This window comes from Archocentrus centrarchus, chromosome 13 (assembly GCF_007364275.1).
Source record: "Archocentrus centrarchus isolate MPI-CPG fArcCen1 chromosome 13, fArcCen1, whole genome shotgun sequence".
NCBI lineage: Eukaryota > Metazoa > Chordata > Actinopteri > Cichliformes > Cichlidae > Archocentrus > Archocentrus centrarchus.
In genome coordinates this window covers 3,840,191-3,857,908 of record NC_044358.1, presented here as the reverse complement: position 1 = coordinate 3,857,908, position 17,718 = coordinate 3,840,191, and the positions used below count along the sequence as shown (strand labels likewise).

Below are 17,718 nucleotides of genomic sequence, written 5' to 3'. Positions count from 1 at the left end.
GAATACTAAAACATCACCAGTGTAAGATCTATAACATAGAGCTAGGTGTCATAGAGTAACAGGTTGGTTTGGATACTAACAGTTATCTCCAGTTAACTGTTAACTGGAGATAACAGTTAACTGTTATCTCCAGTTAACAGTTAACTGTTAAGTATGTATTCCACATACTTAAGAAGTTATGTGGAATAAAAAAATGCTGCAAAAATAAGTCATTTATTTCTTTCTCTGTCCTCCCCCAAGCTCTTTCCTTAAATTCCTGTCATATCATTGTAAATAGCTGTGCTATTGTTTTATTTTCTTTCTCCCTTTTTGTCACAACAGCGTGTGCATCCTAGTGGTCTGCAATACACCAGCTATAGAACTGCAATGCCAACTTCTGTCTGGCTAATGACTTCAGTTTTGTGCTACCCTCTGTCCCAACATGACTTCTATATTTTCTATTTCAAGTGCCTACAATATTTAATCAGATAAATCAAAAGTCCTTCAGTTACATAAAAACTGTGCAGTGAGGTTAATACAGCTAAGTGTGTGGAACAGGGCCAAGCAAGCAAGGCCATCTATATAGGGTTATGTCTACACCCATATTGAAACATCAAAACAGAAATAGAACAAGATGGATTTTATTTAAAAGAGCAACAAATTTTGGATGGTTCAACAATGGCAGCAAACAGCCTGACTCACACAGCCTTTCACATGCATGTTCATACATTCAGGGATGTAGAAAAAGATGTCAGAAAATCACAGTAAATTAGATGATATTTCAGTTCTTCTTCTTGGCTTTGGCTGGCATGCTCCCAGACTTGGAGGTGGGGTTGTATGTGGAGGACATCAGCATGGTGAGGAGGAGCAGCAAAGGCACCAACAGGTACGGTGCATATATGGAGACTAGCAGCCAGCGCTCCTGGACAGTTTGAGGACCAGGATGGGGCTTCAGAGGGAACTGATAGAGGAGGATGTGGGCGAGGATTGGAATCAATGTGGTGGCGACGTGTGTGGAATACACAATGGCAGGAGTCCGGATCCACTTACAGCCCCCTGTTGGACGAACGTTATCAGGAAAAAGGGCAGAATGTTTTTGGTAAAACGTCCCAAAGGAAAGCTCTGACACAAAAAGTCTGTAAATAATCCATTTTTTTTTGTTTTTTTTTGTTTCCAACTTTATTTTTCATTGGTCATTTTTCAAATCCAGCAAGCACAGAGAATAAAAACCCTACAGTCTTAATAAAAATTTTAACTGAACTCAAATTGAAATTTTATCTGAAAGCTCAGCTGAGATTATGGGCGTGGCAAAAATAAATAAATACATAAAGGCGGCCAGGAGGAACATTACTGTGCAAAGATGCATTTAAAACAAGCAAAACAAATTTCTACCTCTCAGTAGATTAACACATATCTGCTGCCACCTCTCCTAATGCACGTGTGTGGAGGCAGGAAGTCTGTCAATAAAAGCATCATCATGTGCTACTAAAAGGCTCGGTGTGTATGTGCGATAGAATTTTCTCATTTCTAACAAGTCCACCCTCACTTGTAACTTCATAGAAACGCTCCTGGCTGAGATGTCACGTGGTCAAAACCACTTGTTGCAGTTTATTTCTAATGCCCACATAACACAAATCCAATAGAGGTCGCCTTTGACCCGTCTCTGTCCTGCTGGGACAGCGGCTGGCTTGAGAAAGTGTGAGAGTGGTGTGTAACTGTTATTTATTTATTTTTATTATGCTTTTTTGTTTTGTTTTTTAAATAAATTCTGGCCAAACCAGCCATATTTCATGTTAACCTACCTTTCAGAAAAGCATACGCTGCAACGGGGAAAAACGGCGTTTGAAGCAAAGCCTCGCAGAAAACAAACGACTTGAACCACTCCGGGGGATCCAGCACCATCGGGTCTCTGAAGTCCGCAGCGTACCATTTCAGGAGGTCTTTCAGCTGGAGGGGGTGAAAAGTGTGAATTGTCTTGTAGGAGAAATAGTGTGTTTTATATTAAAGTAACTTACCGGCTGGGGGTACACGTGTTCAGGTAGCAGGGCTTGTAAGTCAATAAATAATGTGATGGGAATATGAGTGGCGAAATAGAAGAAAAAGATTAGTTCTAACACACGGATAGACATTATAAACGACTCAGTCAGCGCACAGAACACAGCAGAAACGGGGTCAAAGTTCACAGTAGAGGCTGCGCACCGCTGAGACGCCTGTTCCCAGGCTGGATCCCATTGGCTAGCGAGAAGGACACAAGGGCGTTCCCGATGGCGCCATCCGGACGTGCCACTTTAGGAGCTCCTCGTAAATGTAAGAATTTAATCATTTCTTTATTTATGTATTTATTTACCTCTTTTCAGGTCAAATCCATGATGTAGGATACTTTTTTTTCTTTCTTGGTGGAAACAGCTCAGTGCTTTGGAGACATATTAACAGACTCAGAAAGAAGAATCTGGTCAAAGAAAAGGCATAAATCCTTTGAATGTGTGGATCGCAAACCTAATTAATACCTACTTTATAATTAAATCCCGAGCTGTCAGAAACTCCAGTAGGTAGGTCCTGTTATACATGTGACAAATTTGCTTCTGTTATTTAAGCAAGCAATTATAACATGCATCTTTAAATCTGGAGAACATCATCACATTTGTAACTATAGAACAATTTCAATTCTAACTGCAGTTATTGAAAAGCTAAATTTGTTACGTCAAGCCTATAGTTATAGAGCTGTCTCCACTCCTACTCACCTTGAACACATCAGGCTTTCAGTACAACTTCGGATCAGCCACCTATAAAAATACTGAGATTCTGCAGTGGTTGATTTAGTAGTGATGGGCAGAAGGAGGGCAGAATGCTATAGATGGTTTTGAGTGGTCGGGGAGGAATCATCTGCTTCTAAATGTGAATAAGACCAGAGAGATGGTGATCAACTTCAGAAGGAAGAGGACAGCTGCACAACCCACGTATATATCCTGGAGCAAGATGTTGATGTGGTGGGGGAGTACGAGTATGAGTATGTATGTATGAATGAGTATGTCCACAGTGACAGCAGGCTGACCAACACAGAGGCTACATACAAGAAGGGGAAGAGCATGCTCTGTTTCCTGTGGAAGCAGAGCTCTTTCAATACGTGCAGCAAAATAATGGACATTTTCCATCAGTCACTTGGTGAAAGTGCTGTGAGCTATACTGTGGTCTGCTGGGGCAGTAGTGTCAAAGCTGGTGGCACAGAATGATTGGATAAACTGATTAGGAAGGCTGGCTCTGTGGTTATCATCATGGATAATCCCGACCACCCTCTGCACCACTCAGTGGACAGGCAGCGGAGCGCCTTCTCTGACAGACTGATTCAGCTCTGCTGCCACCACGACAGATACATCCTTTATACCACATGCTACTGACAGTCTGCTATTGCTACTGGAGATCTGCCCACTAACATGTGGTTACAAGAAGTAGAAGAAGGAACATAAATAATATCTTATTTATCCCATTTCAAAATAATAATAAGAATACTAACAAGGTGGCAGATGCCACTCTGCCAGCCAGATATATTTTATTATACAGGGTAAAATATAAAACAGCATTTGGTCAGTCCTCCTTCACAGGTAAGGGTCCACAGGTGTGAAACCTTCTGTCACCACACTCAAAAACAGGATTTAAAACGTTCAGTGCAGAAGCAAAATTATGAGTCAAGCAAAGAACAATGTGATCTGCGATCCCTGTTTTTGTTGTTCTTAGACGTTTGTGTTGGTTTGTGTTAGTCACCATTTATTTCATTACTGTTTGTTTGTTGTATTGTTTAGTTTTATGTTTGCGTTGGCAAGTTGTCTGCAAATTAAAATGCGGCTCAAAGAACTATGAATATTCCATCAGCTGCATTTTATTTAAATGTAATGATGTTGTGTCATCCCTGCTACATAAAACACACACACACACACACACACACACAGAAATTCTATTTTTTATTGGTATACAAAAGCCACAGGAAAACAACAAAACAGAAAAGCTAAAAAAAAAAAAAAAAAAGGTATGAAAACAAAAAAACAAAAAATAAATTAAAAAAATGATGTTAGGAAAGTAAAAATGTACACATTAAATAATGCATATTGGATATACAATACTGATTTTATACATGTGACAATCTTACACTTGCTATATTTCATACAGGTCCTCTGAATGTTACGCTCTGAAAACATAAATATAACCTACAACAGTCGTGTGTGTTGTATTTTGGGCATGAGATACTTCATTTCCTGCATTCTGGTGAATGTCTTTATAAGGAAAACACAACAATTAGTCTCCAGGTAACAAATCAACACAAACTGAATGATCATGAAGTAAAGCTTCTGTGTCGCTTTCAGAGGGTGACTCACAGCTTTGAGAGAAAAAGTCCTGATGTTTGAGCTCCTCAGTCAGTAAAGTGTGTGTTTGTGTGTGCAGGGGATCGCTAGGTTTATCACAAAAATTGGTTGTATAAACTAATATTTCATATAAGAAAAATTATAAAAAATATTTTTTTAAAAAGTCAGAAAATAAAATATGACTATAATTACATTTTGTTAAAAAATAAAATAATAACAAAAATAATAATTTTTGAACGAAAAGACCCACCACAGTTGGAGAAGGGTGTAGCTGAGTGTTTTTTTTTCTTAATATGTTTTCTGCTTCTTTCAGTTATTTATTACTGGTCATATGCTTGATGTGTCACTTATGACTTAAACTGTTCATCTTAGATATTTGTAAATATATACTAGACTGGATCATTTAAAATTTTTTATCTATCCCCCAAGCTGACGCTGGCGGCTCGTAATCTTTTGTTTTCCTGATATTCGGCCTCATCTGTCACCACATGCTGTGGGCCCTCCACATCCACGTAGTCCTGCAAAGAAGACGACAGTTTATTTAATAACTGAACCGTGTGCTGATTGTCCATCTGCAGCTACAAAACTAGAAGGTCACACATAATGAGTTTATAAAACAATTTTATAAAAATGATCCAGGAAATGGTTTCAAACTACATGCAGGCACATTTAATAACCAAATCATGACCAAAAAAAAAAAAAAAAAAATGAATTAAGTGAGCCATGCTGGATTAAGTCTAATGAAGGCCATGCTGTGTTTTCCTGTTAATTTTTACAGATCATATAGCAAGGAGAGAAGAGCTGAAAAATGCTGACTTAACAGTTTATTTTTAAATGACTAATTACTAAAGGGGAAAAAATGCTGTTGCTCACTGCATCATTTTCCATGATGTTCTCCAGCATACAGACGATGTCTGTGAAGGAGGGCCTCAGGGTGTGCGGCTCCTGCCAGCAGTCTCGCATGATATGAAGCCTGTAAGGTGAGATGTTCAAGGCACTGACTCATTATGTCATGAAATACAGTGAAGCAGCTATCATAGTTGATACATCAAAAATAGCATCATAAGATATAAGAGGCAGAACAGCGCTATTTATGGTACATATGTATGTATGTGTCAGCCAGTGCTGCCGCAGGGTGGCTGTAGCTCAGGAGGTGGAGCAGGTCACCTACTAATCAGAAGGTTGGTGGTTTGATTCCTGGCTGATCCAGGCTGCGTGTCAAAGTATCCTTGGGCAAGATGCTGAACTCCAAGTTGCTCTCTCACGCAAGCATTGGAGTATGAATATGTGTGAATGTTAGACAATAAAAGCACTTAGCTTAGTTACACGCTTGTATGAATGGGTGAATGTGTTGTATAAAGCACTTTGAGTGCTCAGATAGAGTAGAAAAGGGCTTATATAAGAACTAGTCCATCCATTTACTGCTGAGCAGTGCTTTGGACTTCGCTCAGTGGGACAGTACTTACTAAACAGCCACATCTTCCAGTGGGCATTCAAGGGTATCACACAAACACCAGAACAGGATCTGATAATGTAGCGCACACCATCACTGACCTCCATGTTTATTCAGGCTTCAAGCTACAATTTATCTTCAAAATTTGTGTTAAAATAGTTTACAAAACACCCCATTCAGCTTCCAAAGGTGAGTATTATATGACTTCATATTCTGTTCATTCTCTTCTGCTTATACATTTCAGGGTCACTGGGGGGGGGGGGGGGGGGGCATAGGGCAAGAGGCAGGGTACACCCTGTACAGGTCACCAGCCTGTCGCAGGGCTAGCACAGAGAGAGACAGACAACCATTCACACCTATGGGCAATTTAGAGTAACCAATTAACTAACCCCAGTAACTGTGGGAGGAAACCCACGCAGACACCGGAGAATATGTAAACTCCACACAGCGAGAGAGGGAGGGAGGAGCCTGGGCCAAGGTGGAATCGAACCCAGACCTTGTAGATGTCATTCTAGCTGTGCGGCAGCAGTGCTAACCACCGCACCACCGTGCTGCCCGACTTCATAATTTGATGGATTATTCTTTATGTTGTGAACAGCTTTGCTAAGCTTTCCAATGATACCAAACTCTTAAAAACTGAGGTAGAAATAAGGAAATAAAGCTCATATGAGCCACTGTTTTTTACTGACCAGGGATGAACTAATTAGCATAATTTCCTTGTTATTTTTTCACAGAAAAGCAATCTCGGCATAACTGAAAAGATCTTTTTAAGAACGTTCTAATGATACCAGCGTATTACAATTTATCCACTTTAAAAAAAAACATATGCAGTGGTGGAGCGTTGGCAGAACCTGAATCAGACTTACTCCTCCGCTTTCTGATATTGATCAGTGATGTGATGAATGCCTAATTTAAATTAAAGAGGGAAAAAAGTGTTGGAAAAGGCAGCCAGTAGAATGGGATCAGTTTGGGTTTCACTGTAAAGATTTAATCTCTACAGCTGTGACAGAAATCCTGTCACCTAACAGCAGTTATTTTAGAATCAGATCCTGATTGCATAGAGGCTAGATCATATCAAATTTAGCTTTTTAAAAATCCAAACAAAAGATATCGATTACAAATATACCATTTCCATTTCACTTACATCTCTGGTCTGCAGCCTTCTGGGTTTGTATTTCTGTGACCCATACAGATGTGGTACACCACTTGCTCTGACGTCTCCAGGTTTGGATATGGCAAAGTACCTGAAAATGTAATATTTAAATAAAGGTAGATTTCATGTCACACTTGCTCTTTCTTAAAGTGGATTTTGTCACTTTCGAAGTTCTAAATGTGTCAAGAGCAAAATAAATCCTCGTGCAACATAAATCTTTATGAGGATGTGAATAATGAAAGCTGTTTAATTCCTTCAGCAACGTTTTTGGGGATTTACAAACTGCATTCATGATTTTCAACATAAAATCTCATAATCTCTACAAAGAATGATACAAATACTCAAAGTAAACTACAAATAGGGACTGACAGGAAAGTAACTTTTAAATGTCATATAACAAAAGTAGGAATACAGGATGCTTTAGTCAGCTTTTCCGTTTGGCTGGAATTTGGGGACAGGGTAGGTAGGTGTTCTCTCTGTTCGTAGGGACAGCGCATCTATGACCAATTACACCCACAGACACTACAACATTACGAGATGCTCAGAGATACTGAGTTATATGAGACCACTGTTTAAGAAAGAATAAATTTGGAAAATATTAGTCAACAATAAAGAGAAGTCAAAAATGAGTTTCCAGTGGTCAGAGAGCAGCCCAAACCACTAACTCACCAAATGTCTGCATCTCCCACAGCACAACGCCAAACGCCCACACATCTCCCTTGAAGCTGTAGTAGTTGTTTTTGAAGTACTCAGGCGGGTACCAGCGCAGTGGAACCCGTTGCTGCACAAGTGACACACGGCGGAAAATATGATTTCATAAAGAGTTAAAGCAGAGATCCTATTTTCAAACCATGAGAAACCATGTCAGTGTATATATAGTGGTATCATTTTAGACAAAGCTCATGGAGGAAATGCACGACACCATCACTGCTGGTCTTTTTCTGTACCGCTGTTTCCTGTTGAGAAAAGGATGTTACTATATCTTCTGCACATATGTACAGAATGTAAAGTCTGTTTTGAACTGGGCTCAGCATGTGCAGTGCTAATTTAAAACATGTTCGGTTGGCTGCAGGTGCACCTGTGTACCTGTCTGCATACACAACAGCCAAATGTAGAGTTCATGACATTCGTAGTGTCTAGAAAACTCAAGTATTGCAAGCACTCTTATTCCATTTTAACAAAGTCCATTATATCATAAAACATGACGACCTAAAAGTGTGACCAAACCTGAGCTCAATTGTGCAATAAAGTTTGTTTTTTTCTTTTTTAAATTTCTAGGGTACATTAAAAAAAGAAAAAAAAAAGACTAGAGGTGTTGTCCCAAGTACAGCACTGAGAAAATAAAGGTATTCTTTGAGTCCGGACAAGTTTAGTTAAACAAAGGTTGCTTTTTACATATGCAGTAATTTAGATTTGGTGGCAAGATTTGGCTCTGGGACATCCCCAGCCTTCCATGTGCATACATCAAAAGCTGGAGGTGGGGAGAGGAACAGCAGCAAAACAGCGAGATGTCAGTGACAGCAAGTCTTCCCAACAAGTCATTAATCAGAAACAGCGTAAAAGGAGAAGGTGGAGGAGGGTGGCAGAGCAGCAACTATAGACAGGCTGATGGAGGGGTTTCAGCTGGGCCATCAGCTGATTTAGGCTGGCACTGAGATCAGCTGATTGTGGATGAGCTTGACTTTCTGGCCTGCATGAGCTAACCAATTGGGAGTGAGGTGAGGGAGACAGTTCAAAAGACACAGTGTGGAAGAGAGCCAGAGATTAATAATAACTAATGAGAGTGGTGTATAAACACAAGAGTGAAGACGAACCACTCAGTGCATCATGGGAAGCCTCCAGCAGCCTAAGCCTATTGTTGCATAATTAAGGGATGGTTCAGGGTCACCTGATCCAGCCCTAACTATAAATTTGATTAAAAAGGAAAGTTTTAAGCCTAATCTTAAAAATAGAGAGGGTGTCTGTCTCTTGAATCCAAGCTGGGAGCTGGTTCCACAGAAGAGGGGCCTGAAAGCTGAAGGCTCTGCCTCCCATTCTACTCTTAAGTATCCGAGGAACCACAAGTAAGGCAGCAGTCTGAGCGCGAAGTGCTCTATTGGGGTGATACGGGACTATTAGGTCTTCAAGACCTTGTATGTGAGATTTTAAATTCAATTCTGGATTTAACAGGGAGCCAATGAAGAGAATCCAATATAGTAGAAATATGCTCTCTCTTTCTAGTCCCTGTCAGTACTCTTGTCGCAGCATTTTGCCACAAAAAGGCTTTTCTGGGAGCTTTTAGTACAACCTAATAGTAATGAATTAAAATAGTCCAGCCTAGTTGTAATAAATTAACTAGTTTTAAGCATCACTTTGAGACAGGATGTTTCTAATTATAGAAATATGCAAGAAGACAGTTCTACATATTTGTTTAATATGTGCATTGAAAGACATATCCTGGTCAAACTGACTCCAACACTTCAGTTTTATCTGAATTTAGAAGCAGGAAATTCAGACATTCTTGTCTTTAAGACATTCTTGCAGTTTAACTGATCATTGTGGGTCACCTGGCTTCATGGAGAGATAAAGATGGGTATCATCTGTATAGCAATGAAAACGTATGCAGTGCTTTCTTATAATACTGTCTAAGGGAAGTGTGTAGAGTGTAAATAGAATTGGTCCTAGCACAGAACCCTGTGGAACTCCATAATTAACCTTAGTGTGTGAAGAAGACTTTGCATTTACATGAACAAATTGGAGTCTATTACTTATGATTCAAACCACTCTACTGCAGTACCTTTAATACTTATGGCATGCTCTAAGCTCTATAATTCTCCATAATATACAGTATTGAATGCTGCACTGAGGTCCAACAGGACAAGAACAGAGATGAGTCCACTGTCAGAGGCTGTAAGAAGATCATTTGTAACCTTCACTAATGCTGTTTCTGTACTGTGATGAATTCTGAACCCTGACTGAAACTCTTCAAATAAACCGTTCCTCTGCAGATGATCAGTCAGCTGTTTTACAACTGTTCTCTCTTTTTTTTTTAATTAAAGGAAGGTTGGAGATTGCTAAGACAGCTGGGTCAGGTGATGGCCTTTTAAGAAATGGTTTAAATACTGCCACATTAAGGCATGTGGTACATAGCACAGAGACTGATCATATTGTATGAATTTCCCTCTGGGATCAATAGTGTTATTCTTATTTAAGATTGAAGCATTGATTAAAGGTAGGACTTCTTTGAGTAGTTTTGTAGGAATCTTTATCTTCATTAAGTGTAAACTAAGTTTTCGTTTTGCCTGCCTGTGTTTAAGTCACCGTTTGGGGTCCTCTGCCACACACATGACAACAAGATGCACCCATCTGTAACATGTGTCCAAATAGTGCAAGGTAGCACAGAATGTTTCCCAAATTACACATTATGTACTAAAATCAATACAAAGTGTACCCAAAATGATACAAAAAGGTAGTAAAATGCTGCAAGACACGAGCAAAAGTTTAAATTTGTCTGCATGTGCTGCAAAATTGTTCATCAGTTTGATGACTGAGAGAAAAGAATACTGTACACATAAATAATTTGTGTTCAAATTTGCCAAACTGTGTGTGTGTGTGTGTGTGTGTGTGTGTGGGGGTAATCTTACACGTGGGTTTCTCCAGCGACTGCTGCGGCGGCTTGTCATGCGCGTTAAGTCTCGGGCAAGACCAAACTCAGCCACTTTCACCTCCCAGGGGAACTTGTTGACCATGACATTCCTCAGAGCCAAGTCACAGTGGATAATCTGCACAGAGAACCACAGCGACACTCCTTAGCATGTCTTTGTGTGTGTGTAAGACGCACTTTTTTCTCCTAATGGTTATGTGTTTAGTAAATGAGCAACATACGCAAATATTATTCATCACTGTGTAGCTGAGTATGAAGTAAATATTTGTAAAATTCTACAAAATGGCATGAAATTATATAAAACAATGACATTTTAAAAAAGGTGTGTATATTTAATAGCCTAAATCTTTCAAAAATGCCATATCATTTGTCCAAAAACTTTAAAAATATTTTCAAAGTAGTAAAAAAAATCAATCCAAAGTGGTCTGTGACAAAAAGGCACAAAATGTGTCAAAAACGGTACATGATGTTACTAATGTGATAGAAAATGTGACCACAGCTGAACAACATTTGTGTCTGAAATATTTCAACATTCATCAAAACATTCGTTTTTACATAAAGGTAACAATAATAGCACAAGATGTATCCAGAGGGTACAATATTGATATAAATTGCATGGGATGTACAGTGTTTCCAAAAAAACACTACAATATTATGTCAAAATTTGAACAAAATGGTACAAAATGTGATCAATATATTTCCTAACAGCCTGATACGTTGTTACCATTTTGGAGCGCAGGTGCTGCATGGCCAGAGCAATGTGGTAGGAGGCAATGGTGAGGAGGCTCTGCAGCTCAGGGTCTGCACTAAGGTGGCCTCTATTTGTCTGCAGGAAGGTCCTCAGAGTGCCATAGCTCACATACTCCATGATCAGAACGTACGGCTCTGCACAGAAAACATCTTTAGTCAAACACACTGAGAAAAAGTGATCTAGGGCTTTACAGAGGCACCTATCCAAGGTTTCAGCTACCTCCATCTCCTATCTTTTAACCATGTGCAATAGAGAAAGCAACAGAAGTTATTCGTTTATGGTTACTGGTTAGTTTATGGTTAGCTTGATATGGTAACCATATTTATCAATGTAGAGAAATAGCAGTCTGTATGTAAAAGCTCATCACCCTCAGTGGTGTTCCAGTCCAGTAACTGGAGGATGTTCTTGTGGTGCATCAGTTTTCTCATGATGGAAACTTCCATGTCCACGTGTTTGAGACGGACACCTTGGGTAGAAAAAGACACAAAAGTCAAACCAAAGTCCTGCACCCAAACTATGAACACGGCATCATAATTTAAGAAAATTCTTAAGTTTAACAAGTTCTTTGTTTCACCTTCAATTTTATTATTAAATCAGTGGAATTTGCCTATTTGAACTTTCTCTGCCATTAATTTAAATGTCCACTGCATTTATTTTGCCACAGTCAACTTAAAAACTGGCAGCTTATATGTTACAGTTCCCAACATGCATTGCAGTCAGGCTAAATTCTATCATGTGTATTTTCATAGTTACATGATTTACAGAGGAAATCACACATTTGTCTCTGATTAGAATCTAAATAGAGCAAACCAAGATTAGAACAGCTCTGTGCTTTACAGACTTCCCCACAGCCTTCTTATTATTGAATGGGTCTGTGGTCAGAAAATGTTTACTTACATTTCAACATATAACTGACTATAATTGACTAAAATACACTGTATACACACATACTTAAGTAGCTTTGCATGATTCATGTTTGAAAATAATATTTATTATTCATATCCTAATTTTTAGTTCAGCACCTCAGCTGAATAAAAGGCTTTTTATGCTTTAAGTGGTAAATTAAAAAGATGACAGACATGGCTGGATTATCCAATGGGCAGCCGGGGCAAATGCCCAGGTGCCCATGAGCAATTTGGGGCCCATTGAAGAAGCAACAGGGTATTAGTAGTTGAGGCTGATGTCCTCCTGCGTGTGAGAACATTCCAAGTGACCAGCGTGGTGGCGTGATCTCATGACGTAGCTCTCAGGACAGTCAGCTAAATGGAACTGGAGGGGTAAACTTTTCCAGAGCCCTGGTGCCACTGACTGAAAGGCTCTGTTCACTTTAGGCTTCAGTTGAGCACGAGGGACAACTAATAGATTTTGAGCTTGTGAATGAAGATAGCGAGCAGCAGTATGTTTAACAAAAGTTGACATAAGTAGTCTGGGGCTTGTCCATTTAGTGTTCTGTTTGTAAGTGTAAAAATTTTAAAATGCATTCTAAAATCAACTGGGAGCCAGTGTAAAGAGAATAAAATAAATGTAATATCTGCTTGCCTTTTAGAGTGTGGCTGCAGTATTTTGCATTGCTTGGAGGTGTGACAGAGATGATTTGCCTTAAAAGGGCAATAATTTATGAACAATTTTCTCTAGTTCAGAAGAGGAGACTATAGCTCATAATTTAGAAATGTTCCTTAAATGAAACGAACAGAAACATGAGATTTTATATGTGACTCAAAGATCAGAGAGGAATCAAATAGATTGTGAACACTGCCCTTTGCAGATGAGCAGAAGGAAGCAATCACTTGGCCTAATCTTGAATGTATATCAGGAGGAGCTATAATCATGGCTTCTGTCTTGTCAGAGTTTAAAACAAGGCAATTATTGGAGAGCCAGTCACTAATCTGGGATAAACAGTCAATTAAGGTGGACAGCTTATCCAGCTGGTGAGGCTTAAAGACATGTACAGCTGAATGCCATCAGCATAGAACTAATAAGAACCACCAGAAAAAGACTGAGTGAACCAGGTAAAGGAAGCAGGTAAAATGAGAATAACAATGGACCCAGGGCTGAACCTTGTGGAACCCCACAGGTTAGACAAGCAGTGTCAAAGGAGAACTAACACGCCTCAACAGAAAATGTCCTTTCAGAAAAATTAGGAGGAAAACCAGTCCAGTGCTGAGCCAGAGGTACCAGCCAAAACCGTGAGCCTTTTAATTAAAATATGGTCAATAGTATCAAAGGCAGCACTAAAGTCAAGCAATATGATTACAGAACAATTTCCTGCATCGGATGCCATCAGAAGGTCAGCAGAGTGCTGTTTTTGAAGATGGGAATGAAAAGGATAAGAAAGCTCTAATGTGCACAATCAAGATATGAATTAATTTTCAACAGGTTTTTTTGATTTGCTAATAAATGGTCATTTTGAAATAGGCCAGTAATTGCCAGGAGAACTGGTATCAAGATTAGGTTTTCTTAAGTCATGGAATTACCTCAGCATGCTTAAAGTAGGATGGAACACAACCTTGCCTCAGTGAGCTGTTAATAATAGATGGCAGTGAAGGACCAATGCTTGTAAAAGATCTTAACCATTATACTAAGTCATTTAGTGTAATTTAGCATAAGAGAATGAGGTAAATTAGGCATTATGGGGAGGAACCTAAGGAGAATTTGGATCTTAAGTCCATCCATCATTAGAGGCTATCAATGCATGCTGAGGTGGGGAAGAAACAATGCTATTATTGTTTGTTTGTCTTCTTGGATGGGTGTTCTGTTCACTGTAATTTCCCCATTGTGGGATCAATAAAGTATCATCATCATCATCATCATCATCATTAATAGTGTCAAATAAAAGACACCTAAGCAAACTTGAATTAAAAGTAGTATAAGAAGACTGATAATAATTCTACTTAAATTTGAATTGTTTGGAACATTTGGACCAATCCAGTATTTGCTTCCATTTTGGCTAGGCTTGTCATGTAGCTATCTATTTGTAGTGCATCCTCGTACTTGACAGGCAGTTACTGTTTACTGTTACTCTTTATCTCAACTACTTGATTACTGCTTTCAGGGATGCTGCGCCTGTAGGTCTAAACCTCCGGTCATGTACCTACCTTCCTTGCTGATCTTACAGGTGAACATGTTGTGACCTTTACATGTCCCTCTGGTCATCCTGGCCTGGTAGAAGACACCCTCCTTTCCTGCTTTGATGAGCTGCAGAAGGTTCAGGTCTGACTTGGTGAAAGGAGGATCCTTAAATTGAAATATTTGAGACCAGTTTGTACATAATCAAAGTAGATCACAACAGTAAACTGCACTGAACTCAAGATGGCACAGAACATAGGCCACATTAATATTTTGTTTAACCTATCTTGCATCTGAGGTTTCCTCAGCTGTGTCTTCGGCATAAACTGTCGTGATCCTGCGGTTTTGACTCTGTGCTTTGGGTTTTTGAATTTCTATTTTTATGTTTTCTGTAGTCTGTTTTCTTTAGTTTTTTGTGGTTTTTGCAGTTTTGAGCTTTATATCATTTTTACAGTTATTCCCGGTTGGTCTCTTTACATCTGCATCCTCAGTCCTTTCTAATTGCATTTATTTGGGTTCTGTCCATGATTATAGTTAGTTTGAATTCAGTTCCTTGTTTCAGTTTATTTTTACCTCTCCAGTGTTTTCCCAGTATCTCTGTCACAGTGTTCGATGTTCCTCAGTTTAGACCCTTGTTTTATTTGGCCTGTCTCTTGTCTTATGTGTGTTGTGTTTAGTTTTGCGTCCCACTGTCTCAGTTTGATTCTGTTTACCCGTGTCTTGTTTCTCCCAGCTGTGTTCTCTCTCCTTAATTACCTCACGAGTGTATTTAAGCCCTCAGCTTGCTGTAAGTCTCTGTTGTGTCATACTGTTTGTTCTCCACGTGCTGCACACAGATGTTTTTGCAACTTACATTTTGGACTGTGTTTTCAGTTACTGTCTGGATTTTCTGTTTTGCCAAACAGAGGCTAGTTTTTCTTTATGGTACTCTGTGTTAGATTCTGCATTTGGGTCTGCATTCAACACTCCACACGTCATCATACGACAGGAACACAAAGATGCCTGTGAATCAGTGCTACCTGCTGCAGGCTTTTCCACAGCTTCTTGGATGGAGACCTGACTGACATGCTGGGTCGGAGTGGAGTTTGGGGAGGGCACTCCTGCTCTTCCTCCTCTACTTGAATCGACCTCACAGGTATGAGGGGAGGGTCTAGCTGAGGCACAGCACCCATGAGCAGCCTGTTGTGCCGCAGCTCTCTGATGGTCTTGATGGAGGATCGGTATCTGCAAAATAGTTCACAGTGAAACAGTTAACACTGTACAAGATGTGAGAAAGAAAAACTCCAAGACATCTGCCTCACTAAATCAGAGCGCAAGTTTGAAGTTACAGTTTGACTCAGAGCTAAACTGTATAACCATAAATAACACTGTACATATTTACATAACTATAATAATAATTTACTGGAAATAAATCACATTTACTTAGATCTATCAGGTATGGTATCCATGTAGAGTAATGTGGATCAGCTATCTCAGTGGCCCCAATAACAGTACAAGTTAAGCAATATTCATTCATTATAGAGTGGTGGAAATAATTATTTGATCCCCTGCTGAATCTGTAAGTTTGCTCACTTCCAAAGAAGTGATACCTCTCCACAGAATCCAACCTCTCCACCACCACAGGCAAAACCAAAGAGTTGTCAAAGGACATCAGGGGTGTGACTGTAGACCTGCACAAGGCTGGAATGGGCTACAAGACCATCAGCAAGAAGCTTGGTGAGAAGGTGACAGCTGCTGGTGTGATTATTTGGAAATGGAGGAAATTTATAATGACCATCAATCGCTGTTGACCTGGATCTCCATGCAAGATCTTGCCTCATGGTGTTTGGAGGAAGAGAAATGCTGAGTGTGACCCAAAGAACAACCTTCCCCACAGTCAAGCACAGAGGTGGAAACATTGTGTTTTGGGGCTGAATTTTCTGCTACAAGGCTACAGGACGACTTCACCGAGGGGCCAAAGGATGGGGTTCTGTACTATTTAGAATCCTGGATGAGAACCACCTCCCCTCAGCCAGAACACTGAAGATGGATCCTCCTGCATGGCAGTGACCCAAAACACACCACCACGGCAACAAAGGAAGCCAATTTTTAAGGCAACTTTTAAAGTTGCTAAACATTTGAGCTCCTCATTCCAATCTCTACAGCCATCTGCTCGTGTGGCTAAAAAAATGGGTTGTATTAAATTTCATGCAAAATTACATGAAAGAAAAAATTGCTGTTTTATGGAATGAATTGAACAATGCAGGATACATTACACAATTACTCGTATTAATGCAGAGGCAACTGCACACGATTGTGACATGTTGTGGCAAAGTCTTTGCCTTCTGCAGTTTCACTTTGAACAGATTTAGTGAGACAGAGGTCATGTCACGAATAAATGCACTGTTAAAGAACTTGAGCTCGACTTACTTTGTGAGACATATGGCCCCCAGCACTGTGAACACAAGGATGGTGAAGGAGAGAACGGCGCTGAGGGTGTAGATGATCGTGTATAGTGTCTGATCTGAAAGGACACAAACAGGCAGGTCTAACATTCATAGGCTCTCACAGTGTGTCAGTGAACTTTGCTGGATATAAATGAAACCCGGGAGTTCACCTGTAGACCCTTGAGATGAACAGTTACACCCCATTTCATCTGCTCAATATTTGTTTCTCCAGCTGTTCAAAGGGCATCACCTGGATCTGGAAGAGTGATGGCACAAGATTTTAGTGAGAGAGACGCTGAGTACGAAGAATGTTAACATTTCTATTTTAGAGCTGCTTCACTGAAGCCCAGAATAGAGAACGCACAGGAAGAGCGTCTCTAAACGCTCGCTCACAGTATGAAAAAAACCCTACCTGACAACTTTGATAATGTCCATTCTCCTCACATCGGCCTGCCAATCAGGAACCAGGACAGTTTTCTTTGCTTTTTCTGTTTGGACCAAAAAAAGTAAGCAAATTCAAACTTGTGAAGAATAACCCGTTTGTATTGTCATCGGCAAGAGCTCTCACAGTGCATCGACCACAACATAAGCAGAGGAAATGAACTGAAGCAGGTGGTGGTTTGAGACGCGCAGGACTGTTTCACACTCTGTCAGTGTCAGTCCACTTCACCCAAAACTGTAGTCATATCAACTCTCTAAACGCTGAAATTCTGATATTAATGGTTCAGTCGATACAAGTATGCAGATTGTTTATCACGTTTTACTGATTATCTTTAATGATGCAAACTTTGAAAGAAAAAAAGTCACATTATCTAGACACTCTTTTTTTTTTTTTAACTCATCGGTTTACCACTACACTCCGTGCATCCTCTCATAAACCTCAGTGGAAGAT

The 17,718-nt window shown here is 39.8% G+C and overlaps 2 protein-coding genes across 2 annotated transcripts; both read right to left on the bottom strand.

Moving 5' to 3' along the window:
- Positions 1 to 604: 604 nt before the first annotated feature.
- On the bottom strand, positions 605 to 2,168 carry tmem97 (transmembrane protein 97). The gene is made up of 3 exons (XM_030745113.1): positions 1,995 to 2,168; positions 1,782 to 1,926; positions 605 to 1,035 (listed from the first exon to the last, which is right to left on the bottom strand). Exons 1-3 carry the CDS (start codon positions 2,106 to 2,108, stop codon positions 761 to 763), a joined length of 534 nt encoding a protein of 177 aa, XP_030600973.1. The 5' UTR covers positions 2,109 to 2,168; the 3' UTR covers positions 605 to 760.
- Positions 2,169 to 4,666: 2,498 nt separating this feature from the next.
- Positions 4,667 to 17,376, bottom strand: LOC115791233 (tyrosine kinase receptor Cad96Ca). Its single transcript, XM_030745393.1, has 12 exons — positions 17,239 to 17,376; positions 16,997 to 17,082; positions 16,810 to 16,903; positions 15,420 to 15,624; positions 14,430 to 14,568; positions 11,702 to 11,800; positions 11,308 to 11,468; positions 10,564 to 10,701; positions 7,610 to 7,721; positions 6,932 to 7,031; positions 5,208 to 5,307; positions 4,667 to 4,852 (listed from the first exon to the last, which is right to left on the bottom strand). Exons 2-12 carry the CDS (start codon positions 17,028 to 17,030, stop codon positions 4,748 to 4,750), a joined length of 1,287 nt encoding a protein of 428 aa, XP_030601253.1. The 5' UTR covers positions 17,031 to 17,082; positions 17,239 to 17,376; the 3' UTR covers positions 4,667 to 4,747.
- Between the last annotated feature and the right edge of the window lie 342 nt (positions 17,377 to 17,718).